The sequence below is a fragment of the Rhinatrema bivittatum genome, chromosome 4 (genome assembly GCF_901001135.1).
Source record: "Rhinatrema bivittatum chromosome 4, aRhiBiv1.1, whole genome shotgun sequence".
Taxonomy (NCBI): domain Eukaryota; kingdom Metazoa; phylum Chordata; class Amphibia; order Gymnophiona; family Rhinatrematidae; genus Rhinatrema; species Rhinatrema bivittatum.
Genome location: NC_042618.1, coordinates 6735403 through 6753117, shown reverse-complemented (window position 1 = coordinate 6753117; position 17715 = coordinate 6735403). Strand labels below are relative to the sequence as shown.

Sequence of the window (17715 nt, the reverse complement as noted above, 5' to 3'; positions counted from 1 at the left end):
TCAACCAGACCAAGGCAAGATCAAATCTCCAGAAGAGAAGGCACAGGAACTTGGAACCAGAACTCCGGAACTCAGAAGACTATGGAGCAGGACTAGGACCTCAGGAGCAGGACTCTGAATGCTTGGAACAGGACACTGGCCTGAAGGCTGAAGACACTGGAGCGCTGAGGTGGACTGAAGACACAGGACGTTGGTAAGACACGGACACAAGCTGAAGACACCAGAATGCTGGACCAGGCTGAAGACACCAGGCGCTGGAGCAAGACAAAGACCAAGGCACTGGAACAGGCTGAAGACCAGGACACTAAACAAGACGAAGACCACAGGAAACAGGCAGCCTTGAAGAAACTAGAGACTACAGGAAACCCTTGTTAAGACCATGAGGAGCAGTCTGAGGAACCCTTTTATAGGGCAGCTGAAGGATGATGTCTACTGAGGGCATCTCGGGCTTTCCCGCCATAGGCCCTTTAACTACAGCAGGAGTGAGCATGTGCACATGCCTAGAGAGACAGGAGTAGGAGCGGCGGTGGCTTTCCACAGCCCTGCTGGAGCTGGAGGCAGCAGCAAATCTCCTGCTATGGGAAGTGGCAGCAAAGCACAGGCGGCAATGGGTAATGGCGCCCCAGGAACAAAAGGTGGCAGCAGGGTTTGCTGCTGGCAACTGCCAGATGAGTGGGGTCGCTTGAGAGGCCCTCCCGCGAGCGGTAACGTAACATAACCTTTCAGGGCCTGTTGAATTACCGGCTACGTCTAATAATTTGGATGTGATTTACCAAGGCTTTTCTCCTATTCTGTGCCTATGAGAGAGAAGCTCAGTGAGTCGGACCCTTGATGTTTACCTGCAATAAGCACTGTTCCTTCCATCATTATTAAACAGAATGAAAAGCAGGAGCCCTAGCACAGATCCCTGTGGATCTCTGCTTTCCAACCTGCAGCAGGCAAAACAAGTGGCCTTTCACTGTATTTTTCCGACCACGCTTACGTGCATATCTTCAGTCGGACTGCGTTCAATGTCTGCGTACAGCGGCTAAAGTTTAGCCCCGCCCCTGGAGCACCCTCCAGTACCGCCTCCTTCTATCTGCATAAATTTGGTGCACACAATGAGCTGTGAGCACAAAATGCATCCACTCAGCAGAAGGAAGTATTCAAATCCTGACTTTTGTCCAGCTTACTCCAAAAGGTAGCTGAGCAAAGCCTTTGAATATCAATCTATGTGTTGCTATGTTGCTACATTTAGGTGGGTAAATCTTTTGAATATTGACCTATTTTTATTTTATTTTGCTTATTTATTAACTGCCTCCCTGGCCTTCAAAAGGTCACTTGAGGCAATGTACAACGTGAAAAAACCCATATAAAACAATGCCCAGAGCAGATGACAATAAAAAATAACAAAATTGACAAAGAAGCGCATATCCCTTAATGTACATCTCCCTGTTCCCCACCGACAGGTTCTTCTCTGTTAATTAAATGCTGAAAGGGCTGAGGCTTCCAAAGAACCGAATTTTCCATTCCTTTCCTGGGACAAGGAGTTGCGGCCTAGTGGTTAGAGCAGCAGGCTTAAAACCAGGGAAGCCAGGCTTCATCTCCTCCTGATGCTTCTTGTGACTTCACCTTCTGTTGTCTCAGGTACCACCTCAGGGTCTTCTTTGCTAATCTTTTACCCCATAGACACAGAGTGTGGGGGAAAAGCCTTAGTAAGTCAGGCCTTTAGACTGTGAGCTCTCTGGGGACAGGGAAATACCTGTAGTTGAGCCTGCTAAATAAATAAATACAATCCAGGTAAAGGATTGCCCAGGTGTTTTCTCTCTGTGTACCTTTGTGATTAGGATTGCAGCACTCCTTGAGATCCAATGAAGATAAAAGGTGCTGTAGCAATCCTGATTGTTAGAGTTTGCTGGTAGAGAGTTGCTGCAGACTTTGCAGTTTGCATGGGCTACTGAGTGGAAAGAAGCCAGAGGAATAGCTTGGATAGGGAAGCAGGAAGGAGTGCACCGATGCTATTTTGGGAGCTGGGGGAGGGAGGGAGCAGTTTGTCAACAGAAAGGGGGGGTCAGTAAGTCAGGTTTGAAAATAGATGCATCTGCTTCCTACTCCTCTGTCATCGGAGAGCAGATTCCCCACAAACAAGATGCTGTACTTCCCAGGGCTCCGCGTTGTCTCTTCCAAGTCTCTTTTCAAACCGTGGTACCTGTAGCTGAGACTCTGGAGAGGAATTATTCTATCGTTGTCTTCAGAGCAGTACTTCTCGGAGGCCGATGAGCAGCAGCTAGGCACAGGGCACTGTCTGGCCCCTGCAGGGAATTGCGATCCTTGGATTAGAGGGAATCTGGCATGCATTGAGTGAGTATCAGCAGCTACGGCTTTACCAGGTCTTCCCAGTGACTGTGATCATGGGCACCTCACTATGCATTGGCATTAATGTCATTGCCAGGGGTCTATAGAGCAATTTCTTCCCAGAAATCTCTTCTGAACTCAAATTTCTCCAGCAAAGTGACCAGTTGGACTGTTGTACCCTCTTCCAAACCACGCACATGGAGTGTTGTCATCTTAAATAATTACTGATTACAGGCACAAAGATATAAGTAGCCTAATTTGAAAGCAGCTGGGTAAACAGTGGCAGGCTGCAGGTTTGACACTTCGTGACCTGCTTTCTTGGAGTACACACCTCGCTCATTTGAAGAGCAGAGATCCACATTCCAGTGAAATACATCTGTTTTGAGGGTGGATGCCCAACACTGGACACACATTCCACATAGGATCTGCTAGAAGTTGCATTCAGTGGCAGAATGACATCTTTGTTCCTTGTTTCCACTCCTTCCACCATTTAATGCATTTCAACATGTGCCCAGCTTTAACTTCTGCCCCAGCTTGACTCTGAGCATCCATTCCCAATTTATTGGCAAGTAATATATACCCAGGACTTTTTTCTAGTTATTGTTAGCAAAGTCTACTGCATCTGCTTATTTTTGTGTCCCAAGTGTATTACCCTACACTTGCCTATATTAAACCTGCACTACTACCTATATGTTCCTGATCTATTAATTATAAAACATGCTAGAATCCAGTGTATAGAAAAAGTGGTGTCTACATCCAAATCCTTGTTCTCAGATAATCTGACCACACTTTGCCAATATGTGGAGGCCACGAGTCACTGGGTACCAGAGAGTGCCTCTGGAGCTCCGTCTCCAGCAGGGAACTGAACCTTCTTGGTCAGAACCTTTATTATTATATGTAAAGAACTTATCATTTCCTTGCAAAGTCTGTTATATTGCTTTACATTATGATTTTATTGTTCTTCTCTCTGCCTTGAGCAATTTGGACAGGCGAGTAATAAGTTGAATGAATGAAAGAATAAATTGTCTGGCGAATGTCATGGCATTGGGGAATGTCTATGATCTAAAGTAGAGGAAACGTGATGGAGAGTCCACACTATCACATTGTATTTACCAGTTTCCTGCAGAATGCCTCACCCTAGGTTCAGGTCAATGTTCCTGTACTCTGTGCATCCGAGTTGGGTCTCATTCCCTTCATGGGCTAATCATGACTGAGCCATTTCCCACATGTCTGGTGACACTTAATGCTTATCCACGTGACAACTCGGGATGTAGCTTTGAAAGGAGCTATGCACCGCCCTCAGTCACTGCAGATAGACAGGATGAGAATTGGGAGAAAGCAGAACATAGTAGGGAGAGAGTACAATCTGCGCCCTTGAAAGAGCCTGGTGGAAAAAGATCAGAATGGGATAATAAACAGAAAAAGAGACTTGTCCCTGAATTAACTTGCTGGCATGCAATATTATACAGGATCGTGTTCCAGCCTTCTTCCTCATCTGTAAAGAAGTTGTTTGACCTCTCTAATTATCTAATTTCTATTCCTGTGCAAGCCTCCAATTCACAATCTGTTTTTTTCTTTGTTTATTTTCAGACAACTCCTCCTCCTTTCAGGAAGATGACGAGATAGATATGGAGGCAATCAACAGGCAAAGCCAGGATGTCTCTGTGAATGGACATGCCTTTTCTGCTACAACAGCACGTTTTCCGAGCTGGGTCACATTTGAAGATGATGAAGTTCCTTCCTCCCCATCTCAGAAGGAACCAACAGGGAAAGCAGACATACTGCAAGCTGCAGTGACACCAGATACAAGCTGCAATTTGTCTGGGTCATTCAGAAAGCGGGAGCGTCCCAAGAGTACACTGGTGGACTTGAATAAATCTCAGAAGATTGGTGTTTTGTCACTACGTAAGCCTCTTTCATTTTCTGGAACACCCTTGAAGGCTGTCAATCCCTTTCTGGATGAATCCTTGAAGGATGTTCAACCATCTCCCATCAACCCTTTCAGTTCATATTTTGAGGAGCGGGAGAAGCGTTCCCGGACCACTTCACTCTCTAGTGCTCCAAGCATAGACCAAAGAGACTCTATCACGCTCATCTCTCAAGAACTTGACGCAGTCAGCTTTGAGGAATATAGAAAGAGATTGTCCCAGGCTGATGTCCTTCAGCAGCTGAAACAGCTTAAAATTGAGGATCCAGATCATCTAGAAAGTCCTACATTACCTGATGATGATCCGGTGAAATCTGATGAGCTTCTTGGCCCTCCTTTGACTTTTGTTCAACCTCAGCCTAAAGATGGTTGGTCAATGATGCTAAGAATACCTGAGAAGAAGAACATCATGTCATCTAGGCACTGGGGGCCCATCTATGTGAAGCTGACCGAAGCTGGATTTGTGCAACTTTTTTATGAAAAGGGACTAGAAAAGCCTTTTAGGGAATTCAAACTGGAGAGTAACCATGAGATTTCGGAACCTAAACTCCAGAACTATGATGAGAATGGAAGGATACATACTGTTAGGATAGACCACATCATCTACACAGAGAAAAAGAAGTACCAACCAAAATTGGCTGTCACCCACACAACAGAGAGGGAACAGGTGATCAAGCTGGGTACCATCAATTATGAGGACTTTGTTAGCTTCATTGCTGCCGTTCAAAATGCCCTAATGAACCTACCAGCCACAGTGGATCTAAGCACAGTAGGCTTAAATTACACCAAGGAGGAGATCACAGTTGACTTGAGAGACGAGTTCCATGGCATCCTGGCCAGAGGAGACAATAAAATTCTGCAGCACTCAGTGGTGACACATGTCTATGTCCTGAGCTTTCTTTCCGGGCTTGCCGATTGCCGCCTGGGTCTGAATGATGTGCTCATCAAAGGGAACGAAATTGTGTCGAGACATGACATCATGCCCACCACCACCACCAAGTGGATTAAGTTGTATGACTGCCGCTTCCATTCATCTGTAGATGAAGAGCTGTTCCATAGCTCCAGGATGATCATGTTCAACCCTCTGGATGCCTGTAGGTTTGAGCTCATGCGGTTCAGGACAGTGTTTACAGAGAAAACTTTGCCCTTCACCCTGAGGACAGCAGCATGTGTCAAAGGCGCCGAGGTCGAGCTACAGAGTTGGGTGGTGATGTCAGCTGGCTTCTCCAGTAACCGTGACCCCCTCACTCAGGTGCCCTGTGAGAATGTGATGATTCGGTACCCAATACCAAATGAATGGGTTAAAAACTTTCGAAGGGACAGTGTCCTAGGAGAGAAATCTTTGAAAGCGAAGGTGAACAGAGGTGCCAGTTTTGGCTCTACCAGCCTGTCTGGCTCTGAACCAGCAATGAGAGTAACTTTGGGGACTGCCAAATACGAACATGCTTACAATGCCATTGTATGGAGGATAAGTCGGTTGCCTGATAAAAATTCAGGTAAGAACTTTATTTCTTAGTCATCCAATTGGTTATGATGTGGCATGAGGTATTGATTAGGGATGTGAATCGTTTTTTGACGACTTAAAATATCGTCCGATATATTTTAAATCGTCAAAAATCGTTAGAAGCGCGATACAATAGGAATTCCCCCGATTTATCGTCAAAAATCGTAAATCGGGGGAAGGGGGAGGGCGGAAAAACCGGCACACTAAAACAACCCTAAAACCCACCCCGACCCTTTAAATTACCTGGGGTCCAGAGCGGGGGTCCCGGTGTGATCTTTTACTCTCGGGCCTGCGGTGCGTTGTAGAAATGGCTCCGGCGCTACCTTTGCCCTGTCATATGACAGGTCAAAGGTAGCGCTGGCGCCATTTTGTTTTTTGTCCCCTGACGTCAGGAGCGTAGGAGATCGCTCCCGGACCCCCAGGGACTTTTGGCCAGCTTGGGGGGGGCCTCCTGACCCCCACAAGACTTGCCAAAAGTCCAGCGGGGGTCCGGGAACGACCTCCTGCAGTCGAGTCGTGTTGCCGTACGGCCGGCGCCATTTTGCGCAAAATGGCGCCAGCCGTACGGCAACACGATTCGAGTGCAGGAGGTCGCTCCCGGACCCCCGCTGGACTTTTGGCAAGTCTTGTGGGGGTCAGGAGGCCCCCCAAGCTGGCCAAAAGTCCCTGGGGGTCCAGCGGGGGTTCGGGAGCGATCTCCTACGCTCCTGACGTCAGGGGACAAAAAACAAAATGGCGCCGGCGCTACCTTTGCCCTGTCATATGACAGGGCAAAGGTAGCGCCGGCGCCATTTCTACAACGCACCGCAGGCCCGAGAGTAAAAGATCACACCGGGACCCCCGCTCTGGACCCCAGGTAATTTAAGGCATTTGGGGGGGGTTCGGGAGGGTGGGGGATTTATTTTAAAGGGTCGGGGTGGGTTTTAGGGATGTTTTAGTGTGCCGGTTTTCCCGCCCTCCCCCGATTTACGATTTACACAATATTTACAAAAACAAAACCGCGACGATCCGATTCCCTCCCCCCCCAGCCGAAATCAATCGTTAAGGCGATCGATCACACGATTCACATCTCTAGTATTGATGGCTTTGTGAAAGGATAGTGCTCTATAATTCCATTGGCATTACAGCTTTTGACACCTGTTATCAGACCATGTGATTAGCCAAAGATGAGGTTATACATGAGTTGTCAAGACCACATGCGTGTCATCTTCAGCTGAACAATTTTGACTAATAAATCTTATGTTGTTCCAATGAAAGTTGTCTCAGCCTTCAAAGTTGTATTAATGAGCAGTCTGGCTGCTAGAACTCTGCCCTAGGATTCTTATGATATTCAATGATTATTTCTCATTGTATGCTACCTCAGATAGATAAAGTAACATATATCACCCACCTCAGTTAAAGATGATTTGCAGTTCAGAAGTGACTACTGCCATCTACAGGATCCTAACACCAGGCTACCTTTAAAGGGATATGAAATTTCCCCACAATGCCCACTGTGTAGAATGTTTCCCTTTATTCACAGATTCAGAAAATCCGACTGCAGATTAAGACCGAAAGGCCCATCCAGTCTGCCCACATTCATTCCTGGTGCAGTGCCATAGTTCTCAGCTGATCCTCCAGGCTTATCCCAGGCCTTCTTCAATTCTGCTAATATTCCTTTACTGCACTTTCCTGAATGTGTCGCTATTTTAGTGTGAAACAAATGATATAATAACCAGAAAAGTCATTCTTTGTCGAACACTCATACACCTGTTAGCATATTGTTCCTCACTGCAGCCATCTAAATTTATTATAGGAAAACAAATGATAGCAGGCATCGTGCATTCTCTTCAGCTCTCTCACCTTGAGCATGTCTTGGCAAAGGCAGATGATTCAAAGGTGATTTGCTTGATTGAGCAACACCCTGCAGAAATGTGAACACAAGTTTCTGAGCATTAAAAGAAAACCAAAAAACGAACAAACCGCAAAATGGTGGTGACAGGAAAACCGCTTTTTTTTTTTTTTTTTAATGCTGTTGGACTGATGATATCCTAGTTTGTTCCTACAATGGGCTTCCTGACTTCGGCTGGTCATTCGGTTGTATTGTTAATTTAAACTTTTTAATTGGACTTTTAAAGCGCTTCCTCACTTCTGGGCAGTACTACTTCCTCTATTGCTCTTCTTTCTAGGACTCCTTTCTTTGTCCTAATATATTTTATGTCTTATTTTTTCGCAGTTTTTGGAATGAAAGGTATGATCTTTTTTTTTTTGTTTTGTTAGAGCCTGTAATTAATCTGTTTGTGTGCTATTCACATTTTATAAGTTTCGCTAGGATGCCTGCATGGGCTTCCAGTGAGGATCGGCACTGCTGCACTACACCCCCCCGATTTGCAAACCTTAATAATTATGGGCATGGCTAAGCAGGAGGCGCTCGACCTTAAAGGAAATCCATCTTCATTCCAGGGATTTCAAAGGACCATCAGAACCCACGGGGCAATGTTTTTTGCTAATGTTGGTGCTTTACCATGCAGCATGCATCTTTGAAGTGGCCAGCGTGTGCTTGCATGGCCTGCAGCTGGTTCTTCCTACCCCACTAACTCTGGGCTGCTCGGTGCAGGAGGACGCACAGCACATGACAGTTGTAAGGGGGGGACGATGACCAGGAGAGGGTTGGGGTCCATGTTTCTTTCATGTATATGACCGTTCCTAACGCTGCTTGTTAGCCCCGCAGGGAAAGGTATTGGCTTGCGTGGGTGGTGGCGCTGTAGCTAATCCTGCCTGATGTGTGGACGTGTGCCTTACCAGGATAATGCTCAAAGCCGTTTATGCATGCTTGCTGTCTCCAGACGTGCCCTCCCTAAATTCAGCTAAAAGTCTGTGCAGGTCTAGCCGCATTTAGAGGAGACGTTCCTGGGGGTGTTTCAGTCGAGGGAAGAGCCTCTATGTAATATTTACCGAGGGGGGAAAAAGTGCCCGCACAGACAGCAGCTGCAAGTGTGTTCCTGGGTTCTTGTTATCCGCGGCAAGTGCCAGAGCCAAAACACGCACAGACCTTCGCTTTCAAACTGGGGGGGGTAAAAAGAAGGACAGTTTGAAAATAGCCCCAACACGGACGATTTTAAACATCCCATGTAGCCACAGAGTGCTGGCAGAGCTCGCCCATCACTTTGCAAGGAAAACTACCTGCATAGCTTACACCGGCTGTTTCCACGGGACCAAGCAACACATGTGGGTTTGAAAATCCAATCTCTGCACAATGTTCGGGAGCAACCCTTTTTATTCCGGTTTAAAGCATGCACGTTGGGAATGGAAAGATGTTCAGCCAAGGCAATCAGTCCAGGCAACTCCCCGTTCACTGTCCTGCCCTTTTTCTTTTGCTGTTGAGAAATTAAAAAAAATATGAAAAGAAGGAAATCGGAACGTAAAGTGTCTTCCCTGTGTGTTTCCTGTGGGCTGAATGAGCAAGGGTTCCTTCCCCTGTTGGATCATTTATTTACCTCGGTATCTGTTGCTGTTTTTCCTAGACTCATGATGTCACGCTGGCTGAGAAAAGTGCCGCCCTTTTCTTGGCTACGTCAGTGTTTCTTGTGGCTAGGAAAACCCAAACAGTCCTCCTGGCACTAAGGAGAAACAGAGGAGAGCTGAGTGTAATGTGCAGTGTACATAAACCCAGCGATATAATCACATACACAGCGACCCTCACAGAGCCATACACACACTCACATTCCCGTGCGGCTCCCTAGCTATAGCATTACTTTTTCCTGCGTTTCCATGCGTTCCATAGCTTTGGCTGACAGACATGGCATGCACTCCCAGTCCAGGAACACCATCTGTGAGCGTGCCTTGTCCCAACACTCAGAATCCAAAGGAAGAGCACACAGGCAGGCCTCCCACTCCCTTCCTGAGGAGGGCTCAGGGCTTCCAGGCACTATGGGGAAGAGAGCCAGCTGCTTCCCATGCATGCTGACCGTTCACCCCTCTCAGTCTGACCCCTTTTCCGTTCAGCATGTGGGCCAATACTAAATCGCGTGCACAGGAGAGAGGGCGCTCGCCTGCTCTCCCGCAACCTTTACTGTATCGGCCCTACAGTTAGTTCTTTATTAAACAGCTTGAAGAAAGCCACCAGAGGTGGCAGTAGTGAGGCAGTCTGGTAGTTGCAGTCTCAGGGACCTCAGCAGAGGGAGCCCTTCTCTCCTTGATGATGAAAAGAGGTTCGACAGCAGGTTTCCCAGCTAGGAGATACTGTGGATGAGTTAGAGTATTCACTAGGTGTTTACTGTTGGTATGCGATTCCACCAGGTATGCTGAAGAAGGTACAGGCACCGAGGCAGGGAGAGCAGGCCCTCAAGGAGCGAATACCTGTTTCCTGTAAGGCACCTGAAATAAAGCAGGGGGCCCCCGAGGAGCGGGTACCCAAGTTAGCATTAACCCCAAAGGGTAGAGAGAAAGCTTCCAGCGGCAGCACAGAAGCGGCAGAGGAGCGTAGACAAGAACAGATTTGAGTCCTTGCTAACTCAAAGAGCTAGCAAATTAGTGAAGGTTATATACCCAGATGGCGTGATGTCAGCATGAGGGAACGCCCTCGAGGTTCGCGCCAAGGGTGGTACAAAGACGTGGGTTGCGCACGTACCCTAGTAGGTACCTGGGAGGAGCCATGGCGGGAGGCTGCACCATAGCCATTCCGGGGACGCCGGAGAGGTCAGCTTGTAGATGCTGCGGTAGCCATCTTTCATAGATAAGCGGGAGGAGCCGTGAATAAGGTGAGGCAAACGGGGCGAAGCCATCTAGCACCGACGGACGCAACAACTAGAGGGAAGTTAGAAAGTAAAATTATATACAAGTCATGATTCCACATCTTAGGTAGCATGTAGCCGAAACTTATCACAGTAGAAAGTTATATACAAAAAACATGTTTCCTGGTTTTAGGAAGACCAGCTGAAGTAAAGGAGGAAATTTAAGGATTTGGAGAAGAGAGCAAGTTGAATTAACGGAAAGGAAATCCATGGTGCATATAGGAGATAACTCCACCCATGCACCAGCCTATAATAGATTACTCACCCACACAGTTATGTCAGTTTTATTCATCTCTTACAGCCCTCAATCTTGCACAGATTTACCTGTGCCCATGATGGGAGTATCTCTAGGAAGATCCTGCCATAGCTGTGCAGTTCCCATTCTAATCTGTGACAGTAAATTTCTCACTTTTCTGTTCTTATCCTTTCATGGCAAAATGCAAACCTTGCTGAAAGAGGCCATGGCATTTTATTTTATCATTTGTCAAAAGCAGGAAGGGGAACAAAATAGTTTATTTTATTAAAAAACAGAAGTCAATATTCAGCTGCTATCCGGCTGGATAAACATATCTGACTAACTTGTCTGGGATATTCAGTGGTGCAGCTGCACCACTGAATATAGCCAGATAACTAAAGGTTGGCTAAGTTTATCGGGCTAACTTTAGGCCTGCTCAATAGCAAGTCTGACTTATCCAGCTAACTTAACTGGATATGGCTGAATATCGGCATTTAACTGGCTAAGTCAGCCGGATAAGTAGCTCTGACCCCCGAAGGTCTCCATCTCACCCCCCAGTTAACCAGATAACTATTTAGCTAGAGAGGGTCGTGTATGGTAAGTGAGAGTGTTAACAGAGTCCACTGTTTGCCCTGTAAAAAACAACAAAAAACAAAAAAACAGTATTACAGTGGGCTCTGGAAGAATTAGACCTGTGATCCGGAGACACACACTGTATCAAGTGCAACAAGTACAGAATGCCTTCTCTGTATTAAATACTGAAGAAGTTCTTGAGAAAAAGATTGAAGTGTTATCTGAAAAGAGAGAAGAAACCCAATGCATACAGAAATTCCAGATCAGAAACCAAAGAAAAATGCTCACTGTGATGGATGACTGTCATCAGAGGCACTAATCCTTTCCCTTGCACAAATGCAAAGGGAAAAGTGGATAACAAAACTCAACTAAAGAGGTCACAAAAGGAGCCCAGGAACAGCAGTAAACTGAACTAAGAAAGCTGGAAAGCTATGAGCACAAATGCTCGTAGTTTGGGCAATAAAATCCCAGATCTGCAAGCCCTAATGGTGGAGGCGTACCACACATTCCCTGCCCCTTCATTTTCTTATCTCATCTTTACAAACTCAGGTACACACATACCCTAGCAATATACTCACCGCACACATGCATGCATCCTCTTGCACTCGTACGCGACATTCATGTTCTCACACAACTATACGTACAAAAGATGTGTATACAATTTAACATTTTTACTGAAAAGAACGTAGACAAATTATTTCCTCCCCCTCACTTCCCAGTCTGGGATGTAGGTTCTAGTCGGGACTTGGCAGGTTCTTTTGGCATCTCATGAGGGGCTCTCTTCCTCCACTTGCAGGCTCCAGCTCTTCTCCAGCTAGTTCTTTACTCAGAAACCCAGCATGTGATTGTAAGGCCCCTTTCACAAGGGGCTACACTTCAGAGACGGCTCAGTACTTCTCCACTTGTTGCAGCATTTAGAAACTAAGTTCCACTAATAAGGGCTAGGACAACCCAAGGCCAGGAATCACAGTCAAACAAAAACAGTCCATACTCCAAGTTTTGTATTCCAGAATAAGCAACACATTTTGTAAAGAGTAAGAAACAGCTTTGAGTACTTGGGCAGAATTCTGGGGACCTCTCCAAGCGCTCCAAAAGGTGCCTTCTCCCTCACAAACCCGGAATCCAGGAAAATCCATTTCTCCCCCATACTGCATTGCTGGAGATCTCGTCTCTATCCTTTCAAGCTTGCGATAAGAAACCCTCCCGAATCTGGATGCAGCTGGCTAACTTGCAAAAACCTCGCCAGCCTTCAGATGCAAAAAGAGAGGAAAACTACTCTTTCCCTTCCAGGAGCCTCCACAGCTCCTTCACCGGCAACTCTCCAAAGCATTCTGAGAATCCTCCTTTTTCAACCTTTTTACTCTGACTCCACTGTAACGCAGATAAATCACATTGCCACATGTCCCTCTGTTTCTTCCTGGGGGAAAAGCCTAGCCAACCCTACATTCATCTCCAGCAAAAAAAAAAAAAATGTTGAACTAAACGTGAGCACATTTTTTCCAACAACATAGAGTATATCGAGAGAGAAAATTCATTATCATACAACAGAAGCTATTAGATAACATCTCTACGCCATATTGTATACCCTGAGTGATGCCTCTTCAGTGCTACTGCGGCCAGCGCAAGAGCTGCACCTGGAGGAAATGGGAATACAGGCCACGGGTAACTGAAAATTAGTTAACTTTATAAAATCCTTCACTTGGCATACATTGCTTTTTTATGTCAAAGATCCGCAGACCCTCCAGATGGAAGAACTGGAGTTCCGAAACTCCAATACTTCCAAAGGACCAAAAGTGAATCCATTGGGAACACATGTACCCAAAAAGAAGGTGAGGACTGCGGGGCCTCGCTGCATGAGTGGGGGAAAGGAGTAATTGGTATAGAAACTCAGGCCCAAAACAGCTAGCTGCTAAAACATACCCTACCGGTCCTTGCAAGAAGAGGCAGAAAATGAAGTTCAGGAGTCATCCCTGTAAAGTCTCCTGGATGAGAAGATCTAACATAATCTCCTTGGGGGGAAACACCCCTCAATCACCTTGGCTCTCTGAGTTCAGAGACCCAGAAACCATTCACATACCCTCCAGTTTGGAGAACCCAAAATCTTCTTAATGGTTGATCACCCAGGTAAGGTGAGAAGTCTTTCCTGAATTTTTTTACACTTTTTGGACTGAATTTTCAAAAGATTTTGTGCGTATACCACCCAGTTTTATGTGCATAAATGGTCTTTTGAAAATTGCCTGGGGGAGGTTGTGTGTGTAAAAGTAATTTCATGCACACTTGTACGCACACTAGAAAGAGGCGTCCCGGGGCCATTTGCACATGTACAGCTTCATATTCAGCCGTAATCCAGTTGCGCAAGTTAGTCAGATAAATATACTAACTAACTTGGGCAGGATATTCAGTGGCATGGTTGCACCGCTCAATATGCCCAGCTATCTAATAGTTATCTGGACAAGACCTCAATAGCTGGTCAGACCTACCTGGCTGAATATTGGCCCTTATCCAGATAAGTTAGCCGGATAAGTGGCTCTGCCCTGGAAGGCCTCTATCCTGCCCCTCCTTACTTAGCCAGCTATTTAGTCGGAGAAGTAATTATCCAGCTAAGTGGCAGCTGCTGAACACAGCCAAATGTTGAAACGGTGCCATTTAACTGGATCAGTGGCTACGTGGCACTGGATATGGAGCTCAGACTTTTGATTTTTTAAAATATGCTTGTAAATCTCCATGCACACATCTACATCTGCTGTTGTAAATGCGGGGGTGTATGTTTCAAAGCCGGCTCATGCACATGAGTCTACTTTAAAAATGTGGCCTTTCCATATGCAGAGTTTAGCCTGACGCAGGCTGCTATAAAATTACCCTCTCTAAGATTAAGGGACCCAATAAAATAAGACCGAAAGCAGAAAACCATTCACATTGATAGGAGAAGGCATCCAGCTGGTAATGTAAAATTAGTATAAAAGATACCGAATTGTACAAAACATTTAAGGAATTGATAGTGCTAATTAAAAAAGAAAAAGAAAAAAAGAAGAGAACTGTTGGGAACAATTTTACTCTTTGGGTTTTTAAAAAATAATCTTAAGAGGTACCATTTGCAGCATGGCAATAATGTTCAGATCACACTGTTTTACTGGGCATGCAGAACTTAAAACACAATTATAATGTTGATTTAGGTAATCAGCATAGTCCTGGCACCCCACAAGGAAATCAGCAAACATACAGGCTTGCAGTTTCTCTGGCCAACAGTTCATCTTCAGGGATCTGACTTCCCCAGCAGCAATGGTTCAAGTTTAAAATAATCAGAAGCATTCTCCCATGTCGTCCTCCCCAGGCCACTGATGCCTCATCAGCACTTGCACACAAAGAAATGAACTCTTTGTTGTTTGTTTTTCGTTTTTTCTTTCTGTCTCAAACGGGAACCAACTGGGTATCCTTTCAACAGTCAAACCACACAGGCATAGTTCAGACAGCTTGCCAGAGAGGCAAAAACTAAAAACATTTTTAAGTACATTTGGAGTAAAAAGCCTGTGAGTTGGGCCACGAGGTGACTGAGGGGGGTCCAAGAGTTGCTCAGGGAAGACCAGGAAATAGCAGAAAAACTGAAAGACTTTTTTGCCTCTGTCTTTACTAAAGAGGATGTTAGGAACATACCCACACCAGAAACTTTTTTTTTTTTGTAATGTAATGTTTTATTGGTCAAATTTCAACATAATTACAACATATACATGTATGCAGAGGTATAAGGATGTAAGAGCCAGTGTCGATACATAAATGAATGCCATAAATGGTGTATACACATGGAATACAACAAAGGAACCCAAATAAATGTCAATGCCGGTTGAAGTTTCATCATTGCCAATTGTGACAGAAGATCGTCCCTAGGGTGTGGCTGATGAGGTAATAGGTAACACCCCCCTCCATTGTAAATATAAGTGCCATACTTTATGAAATCTAGGTACGGTGCAGTGTTTCTGGGCAGTTATCCGATACAAGGCACACATAGTATCCAATTTAGACAACAAATTGGTCATTGAGGGTAGCTTTGTTTGTTTCCATACTGCTGCCAGTAGACACCGAGCCCCTAGGCATATTTGATTAATCAACAAATGCTCGCCCTGAGGAGCATCAATTGGGGCGTTTAATAAGGCTTGTTCCGGCATCAGTGGGATAGTTTGCCCTAGAATTTGTTGGGCAATACCAGACATATCATTCCAAAAACTCTCCACCTTGGGGCATTTCCACCACATGTGAAAAAACGTTCCTGGAGAACCCAACCTTTCCAGAACAAATCATTGGGACTAAGATGAGCCCTATACAATCTATGTGGTGTGAAATGCCATCTAAAGAGCAGTTTGTATCCATTTTCCAAGAGTAGAGTGGAAATGTTGCATCTGGTGTAGACAACCCTTCCCCCCACACAAAACAGCTTACAAACATACACTGCACACCTACCATCAAGCCACGGTCCAAGCCAAACGAGATTTCTACTCAGCTAAAATTCATGATTATCAATTCAACTCAAATGCCCTTTTCTCATATGTTGCGGATCTCACAAAAACCACCCCTCCCACCTCCCACGAAGAAAACGCCAAAGATAAATGTGAAGAACTAGCTAAGTACTTCCAGAACAAAATCACCAATATTCTCCTTCGCTTCCCCACCAATCCTTCCCCCACCTCTCCGCACCCAAATAACAACGGAATCAATTTTGGGTCTCTCGACCTTACATCATCCTTGGAGATTGAATCCATCCTGAAAAAGATGAAACCTCCTACACACATTTCAGACACAATCCCCTCGAAAACCCTCCTCTCTATCCCCACTGCCATTGCCAAACCCTTAGCTGACATAGTTAATTGCTCCCTTGCTTTTGGTAAAGTCCCAGACTCTCTTAAACTTGCTGTCGTCAAGCCCCTCCTCAAAAAACCCTCCCTCGACCCCACTGACCCAGCAAACTACCGGCCTATATCCAACCTGCCTTTCATCTCCAAAATCCTTGAAAAGGTTGTCAACATGCAACTCACTGACTTCCTTGAAGACCACAATATCCTACACCCATCACAATTTGGTTTCAGCAAAGGTCGCAATACTGAAAATCTCTTACTAGCAATTACAGACACCATCCTCATAGGCATGGACCAAGGCAAATCGTATTTATCCCAGGACAAGCAGGATGCTAGACCTCACATATGGGTGACGTCACTGAACGGAGCCCAGCGCGGGAAACCTTTCTGTCAAAGTTTCTAGAAACTTTTGACTGGCCCTGAGAGGCCACTGAGCATGCCCAACATGCCATGATATTCTCTGCCACAGGTGTTTCTCTTCAGTCTCGTATGTGCCTATAAAATTGTTGGAATCGCTGTTGTATTTCTACTGGCTGAGCCAGAATGGAGCCATTCTCAGCCTTAATTTTGGTGATTTGGTGCTGAGCGATTTGTTTTTTTAACTTACGGGCTAACATTTTGCCGGCTTTATTGTCCCACTCTGCCACCAGCAACTCCTTTAAATCAGTTCTAGCTCTAATCAATCAGGCGTAGACCTCCGTAGATAATGACAATTTATGCCTCTCCTCCAAATGAGAGATTTCTGAGAGGAGAGCGGCGGATTTAGCCTGTTTCACTTTTTTATTGTAAGAGGCCTGCGAGAGAAATTTACCCCGAAGTACAACTTTTTAAAAGTATTATCTTTTTCAAAGATTATAAACCGACTTGGATTGGGTCGTCTCCCCATTAAAGTGTTGATAATCCTCTATTTTCCTACACACATCTTTGCAGAAGGATTCATCCCCTAGCAATGTGTCATTTAATTTCCAGTATCTGATTCCACATTGGGAGGCTTGTAAGTGAATTGTTATCCAAACAGGGGTGTGATCAGACCACGTAATAGGGCCTATGTCTGCCTCCCGAACCCTAAGACAAATTATTTTATCCACCAAGAAAAAATCAATCCTTGAGTATGAATTATGTGGGTGGGTATAAAATGTTTAATCCCGTTTTGTGGGGTTTCTGTGACGCCAGACGTCTTGTAAATCTCGCTCGTTGATTACTGTTGTAAGACGACTTAGCCCCCAATCCTCCACCAGTAGAATTATCTAAATGGGGTTGGACAGTTATGTTAAAATCCCCAGTAACAATCAAGTGCCCTCATCCGCTTTATCCAACTGCCTCAGTTTGTCCAAAAAGCCCTGTTGATCAGTATTTGGAGCGTATACATTTAGTAAGCTGTAATTCTTAAGAACATAAGAAATTGCCATGCTGGGTCAGACCAAGGGTCCATCAAGCCCAGCATCCTGTTTCCAACAGAAGCCAAAACCAGGCCACAAGAACCTGGCAATTACCCAGTCACTAAGAAGATCCCATGCTACTGATGC

The 17715-nt window shown here is 45.4% G+C and overlaps 1 protein-coding gene across 1 annotated transcript in view; it reads left to right on the top strand.

Annotated features, from left to right (window-relative positions):
- Window positions 1–17715, top strand: part of STON2 (stonin 2) — a 116405-nt gene that overhangs the window by 82557 nt on the left and 16133 nt on the right. The window contains exons 4-5 of the mRNA XM_029597707.1: window positions 3925–5757; window positions 7981–7995. Of these exons, the coding sequence (XP_029453567.1) occupies window positions 3925–5757; window positions 7981–7995 (1848 nt within the window). The remainder of the gene's footprint in view (window positions 1–3924; window positions 5758–7980; window positions 7996–17715) is intronic.